General features: G+C 49.0%; 1 protein-coding gene across 1 annotated transcript; it reads right to left on the bottom strand.

The window, feature by feature from the left end:
• Positions 1-120: 120 nt before the first annotated feature.
• HGSNAT (heparan-alpha-glucosaminide N-acetyltransferase) lies at positions 121-12,981 on the bottom strand. The gene is made up of 17 exons (XM_059818224.1): positions 12,724-12,981; positions 12,299-12,438; positions 11,683-11,804; positions 10,663-10,732; positions 9,941-10,010; positions 8,758-8,864; positions 8,212-8,288; positions 7,552-7,582; positions 6,330-6,490; positions 5,841-5,956; positions 5,031-5,152; positions 4,315-4,441; positions 4,080-4,166; positions 2,807-2,884; positions 2,620-2,690; positions 2,368-2,480; positions 121-1,336 (listed from the first exon to the last, which is right to left on the bottom strand). The coding sequence occupies exons 1-17, from the start codon at positions 12,979-12,981 to the stop codon at positions 1,155-1,157; spliced, it is 1,932 nt and encodes a 643-aa protein (XP_059674207.1). The 3' UTR covers positions 121-1,154.
• Between the last annotated feature and the right edge of the window lie 354 nt (positions 12,982-13,335).

The raw sequence follows: 13,335 nt of genomic DNA, 5'->3' as shown, positions 1-13,335 counted from the left end.
ATACTAAGGTGTGCGTCTTAGTTCTTTCCATCTTTATACATACACAGAGAACACAGCAGGGTATTTCAGGCTTTTTATTAGCACTAGTTTGGAAATCACAGCATGAGTGAATTCCCCGAGTTTCCAAAAACTGTTACCTTACATCACATTGGTCTGCTATCTCTTCTTTTTAGCTGAATTCTACCTGTATTGCTGGTTTTCAGATTCAGGGCCCTTACGTAAATCCATTTATAAAGAGGATTGCTTCGATCGAACTTTGGTAATACCCCAGTAATTATACAAAGTCAATAGGAACTGGCCTTTCTGCACTCTTAGAGTGCAGCACACGGGACCTCATCCATGCTAGAGGTACGTAACACAACGGCCCGGAACACGCACAGACGGGCTGCTAAACCTGTAGCAGCAGCAGCATGCGGATTAATAAGCCAGTAGAAGAGATCTTTGGCAGCAGGCCTCAGCAGGATCCTAAACCTAAGGTTTTGATCCCAGACCAAACTGGAAGAACACAATGATGAATGATCAGTGGAGTCACTGCTTTCCGCAGTGCGGTAGCACACAGGTCCCCCTGAGCTTTCCCGGACAGTCACTGCACCGCCGACCCAAGCGCAGGGCTGAGGATGCTGCCAGTGCTCCCCAGTCAAAAAGACGGCCGAGTTAAACGTGCGCCAGTAGCCAGCGTGGCGCAGGCCTGCGCCTGGTGCCAAGGGTATGTACAGACCCCAGACCATGTGAGTTAGGGGGTGCCTTGTTGGATGCAACGACTGTTACCACAGTCCCCTTCTGATAAGCCCCTGCAGTCACCACCCAGATCCCTTGCAGTTCCTTTCGTAAGCACCATCAGGCTGCCTTTGACGGCCCAACTGTTGCAGTATGTTCAGTTTCTCTAGGTGAAGGAAGGAGATCAGGAAAATATTTACAAAATACAGAAAACAAAAGACAGCAACTACAGCAGACTAGTAAGTTTTTGCTAAATGGGAAAATACGGTCCCTTAAGTCACACAGAAGTCTTGGTGATGACTTCCATGGCACTGTAAACTTGAACTAGTATCCCTTTTTAGTCATACAGCCTAGTACGAGTGGCAATAATTCAGGCTGATTCACCCTATGCACTTGCCCCATCAGAATCTAGGCCCGCTGCACCTTGACCATCTCTATCAGATTTTCCAGAATATCCTTCTCCTGTAGAGTAAATATGATATTATGACCCAAAGAGTTGTCGCGGTGAGGTTTTGAGTCAGATGCTCTGCGTGGGATTGACTGTCTTGCATCTTCCACTTAAAAGGGAAATAGTTTTCAAACACTTCGTGTCCAATGTAGACCAGGATTGAGTTCATTCCTGAAAGTAAGCACAGGTCATACCATCTGAAAGAGCAGGTATGAGCTTGCTTCCGAGTAAGCAGGCAGAGGCATGCCAGGCTTATGAAACAGAGTGGCACCGAGACAACAACAGCTAATCACAACAGCTAATGTTACTTGCCCCAAAGATGCTACACAGGTGTTTTCAAATACAGTCTGAGGGGTTCTCTCCCCCAAAACGTTTATTGAAAAGAAATGCAGACAACCTATACGCTGAATTGAAAATACAACGAAATCAGTATCCTGCAATTTTATTGACAAGGAGAATAATCACAGGTTTTGTCTTCAGGGTGGCCAAGAGCCAACCTATTTGGTCAGATCTGTTGCCTCTACAAACAAATGCTGACTGCCCTTCAAAGCCCTGGGATTTCTGGTAGGAGATACGATACCATGCTCTCACCCTACCCATCTTACTGTCCAGACACCAGACACCAAAGCTGCTGAAAGGTTCCCTCTGCTGTGGCTTTGCATTCTATACTCAGATGTTTGTCAAGAGCCCAGCGTGGTTAAAACCACAGTGGGATGCTTTGGGAGACAGGCTTATCTAAAAACAGAGAGACAGAACCTACACAGCTGCCCAGGGGATTTCGTCTTCCGCATCTTCAGAAGTGGTATTACTCTGTCGACAGGCCTTTGAGTTTCCCATTAGGTTACCCAAGCCTCAGCAGTCCTTTCCAAAACCAACTACGAACCAGCTGTGGTATTTTGCTTGGTACTAGGCAGCTGTTCCCTGGGACCTTAAGTCGAGACCAAACTGAGAACGGTCATTGGGCAACAGCAGCTTCCAGCCCTCATTTCAAGACCTGACAGTCCCTCTCCTAAATATCTGGTCTCGAGTGTCCCGGTTCTACGCAAAGATTCAGCTCATGTTAATCATTCTGGCATCCTTCAGGTTACCTCTTTCTAAATCCCAACTCTTTTAAAGACAAGGGAAGCGCAGAAAACATAAAAGGATAGTATCAGTGCAGAAAGAATTGGAAGGAATATGCTTCCTGCCACGATATTACTGACCTGGGTAGAAAAATGGAGCACCCGACCACAGTCTCTTGACATCCACAAGGTAATACATCAGCAATAAGAGGATGAAGGCAAAGCAGCTCGTGGTTGTCACATACGATATTGACCTACGCACATTTTCAGTAGAAAGATTATTTAGGGAACTATGTGATGCAGACAGATCTCAATATAAGAAAGGTAAAATGTTCTCCAAAGTAAAATAGTACTTCAACAAAATCATACTAAAAGTTGTATCTCTTGGCTTACCATAAGTTCTTGTTTATGGGAATAAACCCTTCTTCTTTAGAACATTTTGTCAAGATAGCAGAAATAATTCCCTGAAATAGAAAGTTGCTAAAGTTTATATAACCACTGCAACGTGTTTCAGAAATACTAAGTTTGCATTGCATAAAAATACATGTCTATTAAAGAGCTACGTGACTATCTGACTTACCATTACTATGCTCCATATGATGAACCGACTCATAATTTGTTTGTGCTGGTCTTTGTAGAACAAGATAATTTTTCCTGCCTAATACAAAAAGAATACAAAAAATTAATTAATGCCCATAAATGTAACGACATTTCAAGAGCCAGATGTATTTGCCACTGGCTACCTGTGCGCTAAGACAGAGAACTCGAATAGGATTTCTATCAACTGAGTGGTTCAAAGGCTCAGAATGGGAACTCTTTGCAGAGAATGGACAGAGATGGGGAAAATGCGTGAACGCAACCCGTTCAGCAATGGAGGTGCACCTTTTCTCCCTTCCCTACTACCTCAACACTGAGGAAGGGGACAAGAAACTTAGGTGAACACAATGTGACTCAAGTTCCATCTCCTTCAGCAAGGACTGCACGAAGGAACAATACCACGTCGACTCCCCAGCCAGCCCCAACAGCTTCTCCACAGTGCCTCTTCGCACCCGGGCCTGCTCGGAGCACACGCTCCTTTTCACACACCACTAAGGGATGTGTCCTGATGACCCATTCCTCAGAGTCACACTTCTGTCCCAAGTTCTGCCCCGCAGAGATTCCCAACCAATTTTTACCCAGTGCTACATGCGGTAACAGTCCTTCCCCAGCACAAGTTTCAGTTCACTTACCAGCTGCTGCATAGACAGAAAAGCCAGCAATGACTAACTAAAACTGCATCAAAAAGCATCATGGTATCTTATTTTAAACACGGTGGTGAGCTGTGAGCTTTTGATGTTGGTAACACTAATGTGAACCCCTGCCTCCCTCGTGTCTGGGAAGGTGAGCACACCCACAGCACCTATGCAAGACGGCTAACGCTTCGTGTCAAGCCGAAAATTAGCAATGGGGAAAACGTACAGCTGTGACCTTTAAACCCGTTATGTTTAAAATGAAGCTGTGAAGTCTATGCGTCTCTTGGCCCTATTTTCCAACATGCAGCCTACTCCCAGCATAAGCCCAACCTTAAAACAAGCAAAGGAAGTTTCCGGGTGGGTATTTTGCAAACTTCTTGTGTCCATCCCTTACAAAAACTGAGAAGAAGTCTTGGTTTATCTAATGCAAGCTACTGCCAGGTTTAGATTCCACTTCTCTGACACTCGCCTCAGGCTAAGTCAGCCTGAAAGCAATTGCTCTGGAAAAGGTTTTCTTACAACCAGTCTCAGCCTTCAATAAAGAAACTAAGTTGCCTCCCCACTTCCAAGATTCCTTCAAATCTTCCCGTTATAGCACCCAGCCAGAAAGAAAAGAGGTACCTGCAGTCCCAGAAATGCCATGAAAATGGTATTTATGGTTCCCAGGATCCCTTCGGGATCATATGGCATCGTTGTTTGGTAAATCACCTTAGAAAGAAAACAGTTGTTAGAGGGCACCTGAGAAATCAGTCTCCTTTCTCTTCCTCCCCCCTGCGCATACCATTCCCAAGCCCCCCCCAACAGCTATGTCCGGTGCTCACCCGCGGCTTCGTACTGCAAACCAAAAGCTACTTACACTTGAAGAGGGATGCTGATATATGTGCTTTTCTCCGAGAAGCAAACGATCGATGTAACCAGCCGCTCCTCCAGTGCAGTTGGGATAGTTTCCAAAGTCTCCGATGCCCCCAGGACCAAGATAGCCTCTAGGACAGAAGCAAACAGGTTATGGCACAAAGTGTTGGTACACTCCACCTGAATAGTAGCTGCTCCACTGGCCCAGCACACTAAATGCTCCATGTTTTCCCTGGCCAGAGGTGGAACACAGGTCCTACATGACAGCTGGCTGGTGGCCACCCTGTTTTGATCGTCGCAGTGCCATGAGCAGCTGGGTCATGAGGGGACAGGCAGTATCGGGAGCTTGAAGCAATGCTTCAGTTCAGCCCTGGCTACCCAGCCGACTGCTTCACCTGCTTTGCAGGTGCTGACCCTTTAAAGAGGCAAAGATAGAGACAGGGATGACGTTGTGATGATCATGTATCACTGCACACAGACCTCAGGGAGATTTTAATCCTCTTCTTTAGATAGAAAGGAACAACGATGTCACCTCTGTAACACCTGGTACGTAAGTACCAAAGTAAAGTAAGTTTTTTCACATGATGAATGCTTCCCTTAACCCCGCTGGCCTAAAAGCTCTCCTCTTCATTCTTTCCCTATGGCTAAATGCACGTTCTACTGAGTAGAAGACAAACAATCTGATGCCCCATAGAACATAGTCCGAGCGCACAGTCTTACCTGGGACAACCTGGCACTGGTAACAAAAAGGTCAGGCAGAGCCAAATCACTTCGAACATCAGAATGAAAATCCACTGTGGCCAGTATGGCAGAATATCCTGCAGAGCAGGACACCGCGTCTCCTGCGAGAGAGGGAGGGAGGGGGGATTAGTTGGCCTGTAAAAACCATACCCTCGGGGACATCCTGTACTTCCTGGCAGACAGCCCCCCAGATACAAGAGGGAGCTGTTGTCATTACAAAACTGGGTTCTACCAACAGACCTTTCATTTTCAGAAATGATTTCCAGACTCTTAGTTACTTGGGGGAGGGGGAGAAACAAACCAAAACAAAAGCCCACAATGTTTTGTAGCTTGGAAAATGTCAAAAGGAATTTTGATTCATAAGTAGAACAAAAGCCTTTTGGGAAAACAGACTCCAGAAAGGCCAAAAAGCAGTATTACTTTCCCCTGCTGTGAAAAAACACTGCCAAAATTAACCGGACGAAACACAGGCCACAGGACTCGGCACAGAGATGCCTGTCCCTGGGGTCTCTTGGTGCTGGGAAGTCATCAAAAGTGCCCGCTTCCAAGCACCATCTGAATGGATCAGCGAAATCCTCAGATACAGCAAAGCTAGATGTGACAAAATGCAGACTGCGGCACTGAAGGGTGCGTGTTCCCCGAGATTTTTGCCAGGTCACACAGCACTACACATCAGGTAAGATGCTACACATTTTCTCATAATTTCTCATGCGTTCTTTGTGCCCAAACAAGAGCAAAAGCTCCCAAACCCTGCTCCAGTATCAATTGTCATGTCCCCACAAAACTCACCAAGGTCCCGCTCTCAGCCCCGGCTCTTGTAAACAGGAGTTCGAGAGCAGCAACCACCAGGTACGTGAATCCCAGCCTCTGGAGCACCCCAGGAATACGCAGATTATCCCAGGACACTGGAAAACATGCAAGCAATGTGGAAGAGGAGCAGACACAGGCTCTTTTGTAAACACGAAAGCTACGCTTTTCCAGGAGAGCTGAGACCCACGGCACCTGCAGCGACAAGGGACGCCTCCGCTCTGCCACCCCACTTGCTGTAAATCATAACCCTGCGGGAGTCACCACTAAGATGATAAAGAGGGGTTGGCAGAGGGGTAAACAGAGAGAATGGCGTCAGTGCAGAACTGAACAGCACTCTACAGGATACCATCAAACTGCCCTTCACAACTGGTCGGTACAGCAAGGCTGACACTGTTTTAGCAACAGCCCAATCAAGGTGGCAGGAACAACGGTTGCAGAAATACATGGAAGAGAGCAAGTTCTACTCACATGGTCCAAGGCAGTAATTGGGATTCACAACTATGATTCCCAGCAGGATTAGCAGAAAACTCCTCCAGAGGATCTTCCCAAGCACCTTCCGCTTGGAACTTCCCCACCTCAGCATGGAGCTCAGTGACAATGATATCGATGTCCCCATGATGAACACAAACCTGGAGGGCAGAGCAGACGGGAAATGGAGCTGACGGATGTCTCATCACACACGTGCGTGACAGCAAACACTAAAGCTAACAGAGTAGCCTGCACTGGCCCAACAGAAATGCATGCATTGAGTGAAACTGGACAACTGTATTTCCTCTGATTGCTAGGAATTCCCAGACAACTGAGCTTGCACTACGGGACCTTTCCACCTCTTTCAGCGGTCAGTTGAGGCAATAAAAATTCAGGGAGGTAACTGCACTCTGGTCTTTTTGCAGCGATACATATACCACCCAAAAATTCCATTACCCAAAATTAAATTAGCATCTTCAGAGCAGTAAAACACAAGCTGCAAATCTATGATTCAAATTCAGAACTGACCCACTCCTCCCCTCTAGATTGGATTCACAGCCCAGCTCCCCTCTGCAAGCGTAACCACAACCGGTGTGTATTTCAGAGAAGCATGCTAGGGGCAGATGGGATAATTGCTTCCCTGTAAGACCATTCTCTGGTTATAGAGAGATCAGCTTAATCCAAAATTCTCTTGGCTATTTTATCTCTGGATACACATCAGTCCAGCTTTGAATCTTGCCAGATTGACCGCCTTCAACACAGCAGCGTGGCAATGAGCTCCTCAGGGATACTGCACTTCCAGTGGCAGGGTAACCCTGGGCCTCCCCCGATACTGTGTGGGGGGAGGAAGGAGGATGTGGGGCAGCCAAAAGCACTTACTACTTCTACTGGTTCATAAGGATGATCCTGTTATCTGGTGGGCCAGATTCCTATCAACCGTTTAACACAAATTCACCCCTCCAAATACAGAATCACAGAATCACTACGGTTGGAAAAGACCTGTAAGATCATCAAGTCCAACCATCAACCCAACCCCACCATGCCCACTAAACCATGTCCCACAGTGCCTCGTCCACACATTCCTTGAACAGCTCCAGTGATGGTGACTCCACCACTTCCCTGGGCAGCTTATTCCAGGAGGCGAGGTGCACACAAGGTTCTCCTTGCAATCCTTAACATAAAGAATCACTTGACACAAGAACTATTCTTCAGGAAGACTTACCATGGAAACACCAGATCTGCCACTGTTAATCCTACAGAGAAATATAAAGGAACACATTATTTACCTCGAACCCTCCCTAAATTTTAACACCACGATTGTTGAGTTTCCAGAGGAATTGCAGGCTGCTTGCAATTATTTGATGCCCCAAAATCTAAGACGCGTTATAAACAGAAGTTACAAAGAGCTCAACGTCTCGCTTCACTGCTTTTACCAGTCTTCAAAAATAGGGTCAGAACTGACGGCTGTGTCTTGGGAAAGATTTCAGGGATGGGATCCTTGCTATTCTCCACTAGGGCAGCACGATGCCCGACCCCTTCCCCATCAGCTTACCATCAAGGCATTATGTTTTTACAGCATCGAGCACCACTGGCTCGACTGTGGTCACTAAACAGCACAGAAAAGTTAAAGATATGAACCCGTGTGAACAATGAAAAGGTTACACACAGATTGTGATCTGAAACCACCCTGTCACTGTGTGACGAGCAGGACTACACACCGCTTTGCCCATTAACCTAACAGGCCAGATACCCTGCTGAGGCACACTGGCACGGCGTCCCAGCCTTCAGCTGAGCAAGAGCTCGCTGCAGCAGCTGCAATGCTACCGTATCTAGCTAACTGCTGCAGTTAAAACCCAGGTTAACTGTCTCAATTGTACTTTACCGTTCCAACTCTCGTGTCTGAAGAACCAGTATCTTCCTCCTCCATAGTTAACGAACACCATAATTATCAGAGAGAGCCTAAAAAGACGACAACAACAAAACCACAAAGTATCACGTCGATGAAATACATATATATGAACACACAGTTAATGTTTACCCCCATTAAAACATTTCTAACTGTGAGATCTGGTTTATTTTATTTTTAAAGCAAGATTATGTACAAGGTTTCCAGCTTCGCCAACTAGGAAGCGGCGTTTCAAAGATCATGGGTGGCGGTGAACCAAAGTAAGCTCCTTCACATAGCGTTTTCGAACGGAACATATGTTGTTCTTTTCCACCCTCTGCCACAACTTTAATGTTTCCTCAAACTATATCAACTGCAAAGTGTTTCGGAAAATCCAAGAATTAAAACCTTGATTATCTTCCAAGTAAAACAGACCCCCTTGAACTGTCCATCTGCTATATATTTCCGTACACTGTCAAACCGCCATTGGAAAAATCTCATTCCCCTTGGAAGAGGTGCTTTTGAGCAAGGTCTTATGCTCACCCTCGGAACGTGTCCAGGGAACGCAGCCGCTGCCGAGAGGCTGTGCTCCACAAACGTGGGGTGGGATCACTGCTAACGGAGTCTGTTGTGTTCGGGGACCCGAGCTCCTTCGGGAACAAACCAGACACACGAAGGGCAAGTCAGCAGCTGCATCAGCTGCCCAGGGAACAGACATCAGCAAACTTTCACATACTGGGTTTGTCTTTGTTCCCCCCATCTTCCTCTTCCTTTTGCTTCCCCACTTGCTACTTCTAAGCCCTTCATGGCTCCACCACATTGCAATAATATTTGCAGATGCTCCACACTCCACCTTTGACAAGGGTGGAAACAACAATGCAGTGAAAAGAGCCTGAGTTTGAGACTCATGAGAGTTGGGTCCACTCCAAATCAGCCACAGACTTGCCGTCACTGTGAGTGCTGCTTTACAACACAGCTGAGCAGATCCAGTTGCCGACTCCATCCCATCCCATCGGCACTTGTCTGACACCACAGGGAGACTGTTTAGAGCTAAACCAGCAGAAAATGAATCCTTTTAAACATAGGAGTGGCTTCTTTCCAATCGAGTTCCCTAAATCACTCTGATCAGCCCCAGTGACAGCATAAAGAAGCAGACATCACTGTAACAGGAGATGAACAACTGCAAGAATTGCTGCAGAGCTCCGCTCCACAGTCTTTTGATTCTAGACAGGTTTGGACCCACTAGATGTGAAGCCCAGACCATGATGATCTATCTATATCCTAGTATAAAACACGGCTCACACAGAAATGCCAGCTCTAGAGCTGCCAGAGAAATCTTAAGTGTAGATCCTGCTAAAATTCCTACTGTGCTGGAAGCAGACATGAAAGCTGCCATTTCTTCCTTTCCCTTCCCTGTCTATGTCAGAAGGGGACAGTGTTTTCACCCACACGTTTGCTTCAAGGGAACTAAAGAGGGCACAAAGCTCTATGTTCAAGACTTGCAAGAGCTCCACTGGGAATCCACTAAACTTGCGTGGAAACCCAGTCCAGCACTCTCCATTGACGTAAAATTGCCTGTCTGTCATCAATACAAGATTTGCCAAGAGGAACATGCACAAGGGCAGGATGATTAGTAATAAACAAGTCCCCAGATGTCTGGATAGTGTGTGTTCCTCAGAGATGAAAACACTACAGAATGCAAGTTAAAGATACTGTGGTCACTCACAGAATTAATCAGACGATCCGTTTCTCTGGGGTTCAGTTTCTTGTAAACCCAGTTTCTGACTGGATCAATTCTGAAAATGAGTAACAGTTTAAAACACAAAACAAAACAAGAAGCACTTTATAGCCAATTTCATCTTAATATCTACCATTTAGCAGCATAAATCAGAAGTTGGGAGAGTCCCTATTTCTGTTTTCCCAGCTCACATACGTAATATCGAGATTCAGCCAGCACCTGGGACCTTGGTTCTAAGTCCAGCTACGTAACTACGCTGCCCCAAGCTCAGGTTTGGTGGCTTTATTCTTGGGTTGTTTACAGGCAGGGATGAGACATGTCATTGAGTACAGAGGACGGAAGGCTGTGTATGCTACACACGCTTAGGTCCCGCTGACTTGTATTGCTGATTCAGGGTTAGACCCAGGAACAAGCGACGGGAGGGTGAGGCAGGGTGCGTGCCAGCTTACAGCGGCCGTCAGCTGCTCTGCAGTAACTGCTCTACACACAAGGCTGCGAAATATCCCTCAAGGGAAATCGTTATCGCTTCGTATTTGTAATCATATGGACAGCCAGCACAGCTTAACTTGTCCATGGCAACCTGGTAACGGGATCTGATCTGCAAACAGGGCTATAGTCGGGCTCTGAAGCACTACCACACTATGATGTGCGTTTTTAAACTGGTGGCCCCACTTCACGTGCCAGGAGGTATTCCAGTACTGTTCACTTACTTCATAAAAAGGCGCCCGACAATCAGGATAGCAAGGATCCCCATGTAAACCAGGAAAGCAAAGAGAATAGCTACATGAAAGAGAGAAGAACACAACTCTATAAATGATCTGACAAAACCATTCAGCAACCTGGGCTTGGCCAAGCGTGACACAAACATGACAAAAAGCCCAACCCACCAACCATCACAGCGCCTTCTCCATGCAATACGTATCCCCAGCCTGAGTCCCAGGGGCAAAAAAAAACCCATGGCAAAACCCCAAAACAACCCAAAACAAAAGCAGGCTAATTTCAAAGTGCAGCTCGGTGACTGCACATCTCGGCATCAAAAAGGCAAAATAAAACGGCACTGCCGCACAAGGCAATGGTGAGAAAAGAGTCGATGTGCTATACGTTCTGAAGAAGAAACTGGAGATTTAGAAACAGCCTCGACGTGAAGAAGACAGGGGAGAGGGTAATACACCAAGTTTGCAAGCATGGAGAAATTTTCTTTACAGCTGGAAAACTGGAAGGACTGAAGAATAACCCCATGTAAAGGAAAAGAATGGAAGAGACGTAGACGAGAGTTTGAAACAGCCCTGGGAAAGAGACGAACAAAAAAGCAAGACGTGAGGTTTAAAAGTGTAACAACGAACAAAAATCCAAACTCTCTATGAATTGTTTCCCATTTTGTGAGAGAAGCAAGACAGAGGGAAGAGGAGGGAGGATTCTGTGTACATATATAAACAGGGAAACAGGAACTAACTACAAAAATATCTCCCTCTGGACACATACCCACTGCTTTTTCTGGGCTAATCCCTGCTGCAAAAAGCTTGGGGTCATACAGTACATCATCATGTGAAGAGGCCTGATCCTGGTCAGGGCCTCAAAACATACGGAGGTAAGATGCTGAGGGAGAAGCGGAGCATGCCCGTGACACTTCTTCAGCACAGTATGAGTGGCTGCACAGGCTTTTTAGGAAGTTGGTTCTGCTGGGAGACATGCAGTTGTAGAATGAGAGGGGAAAACAGAGCATTACATACGGAGGTAGCTGTTGATAGGGGCTTCGTTGATGCCTAGGTCACAAGAAACACTTTTGGTGCTTGTACTTAGGGTCTTTACCACAAGGGAATAATTGCCAAACTCTCCAAAATGATACTGAATCCTGCAAAGGATAAAGGAAACGAAACTTGCTGAGCCATCACCGCCACGTGCAGGTCCCACAGCAGCATTCGGGGGGCTGTAAGCCTGCGTGCTCGTAGGAAAGGCAAGCTGAAAACTTGGGCCTAACAACGTGATCTAGCAAGGAGCTGCCTGGCTCTGCCTTTGCCACGCGTTACCCTCCCCTAGCCTGACAAAGATGCTTCACCGCACGGGCGCTGCCTACTACGTCGCCCGTCTTCTACTACAGACTCTCCGCAAGAGAAACCAGGCGCCCGCACGCGCTGCCTCAACGCGTACCATTTCGGCTCCCGCTTGCGCCTCGACCCTTTTGGCACAATCACGATCTACGCCACAGTTACAGCAGCGGGGGGGAAGACTGAACTCTAGGAAAAGGTGACGACGAGCAGGCAATAAATCGCCGCACGGCTTTGAGAAAAAAAAAAACAAAATATAGGGGAGAAGTATCCGGGTGTTCCCTGGGGTTGGGCCACGTACTTGCAGAGCTCTCTGTCGCCCGCAGAGCTGTTGAGCAGCAGCGTGAGGGGATGTTGGGTGTCCACCGTTACCGCCGCCGTGCCCGGTTTTCTCAGGCTCCCGTTGCTCGGTGGGACAAACGCCAGGACCTGATCCAGGCACTGTGGAAGAAGAGGGTGAAGGGAGCTCGTTGGTGCCAAGGGAGAGTGAAAGGGGGCCCTGCTCGGCGGGGCGGCAAAGGAGGGGAGAAGGGGAGATTCCCGGGGGCTGGAGCAGCTCCCGCTGCGGGGCTCCCCGGCCTGCGGCCGGAAGGTAAAACCGAAGCCGAACAACCCAAGAAGGCCCCGGGCGGACGCCGGGAGAGGCGGGCAGCCCCGCGGCGGGCCGGGGCAGGGCTGTGGGTGACACCCAGGCGGCACAACCCCTCCGCGGCTCCCTCCGCTCACCTGGTGGCAGGAGCCGGAGAGGGCGGCGAGGCGGAGGCCCTGCGCGGGCAGCTCGTTGCGGACCAGCAGCAGGGCCTGGTCCATCCGCCCCGGGGGGCGCCGCGCCGCCGCCACCGCCACCCCCTCCCCGCGGGGCCCGGGCCCGCTGCCCTCCGGCGGGCCCTCCCCGTGCGGCTGCGTGAGGCCGGGCGCCATCAGCAGCGGGCCCAGCGCCGCCGCTACCGCCGCCACCAGCCCCGCCGCCGCCGCCGCCGCCATGTCGCTGCGCTCCGCCCCGGGGCGGCGCCGCCACCACCGCCCTGCGCGGCCGCGGCGGGGCCGGTAAAGCGCCGTCGGGCCGGTCCCCACCCGCGGCGGCTGAGGTGTTTGGCGGGGGGAGGCGGCCCTGCCCGGGGTTGGGCCCTCCTGGGGGGGGGGGAAGCGGGAGGATGCGGAGCGAGGCGAGCGTCGAAGGCGACGCCGCTTTGGGCACACAGCGCAGCCACGCGTGGCCTTTCCCGTAGGCTGAGGGCTCAGGGCTGCAGCCTCTGCGAGGCAGCGGCCTCGTCTGCGGTGAGACAGCCCCGCAGCTCACCCCCGGGCTGGGGAGAGGGGCCTGCTCAGGCTCCGTCT

Source organism: Gavia stellata, chromosome 5, assembly GCF_030936135.1.
Source record: "Gavia stellata isolate bGavSte3 chromosome 5, bGavSte3.hap2, whole genome shotgun sequence".
NCBI lineage: Eukaryota > Metazoa > Chordata > Aves > Gaviiformes > Gaviidae > Gavia > Gavia stellata.
This window is presented reverse-complemented; position numbering and strand designations above follow the sequence as displayed.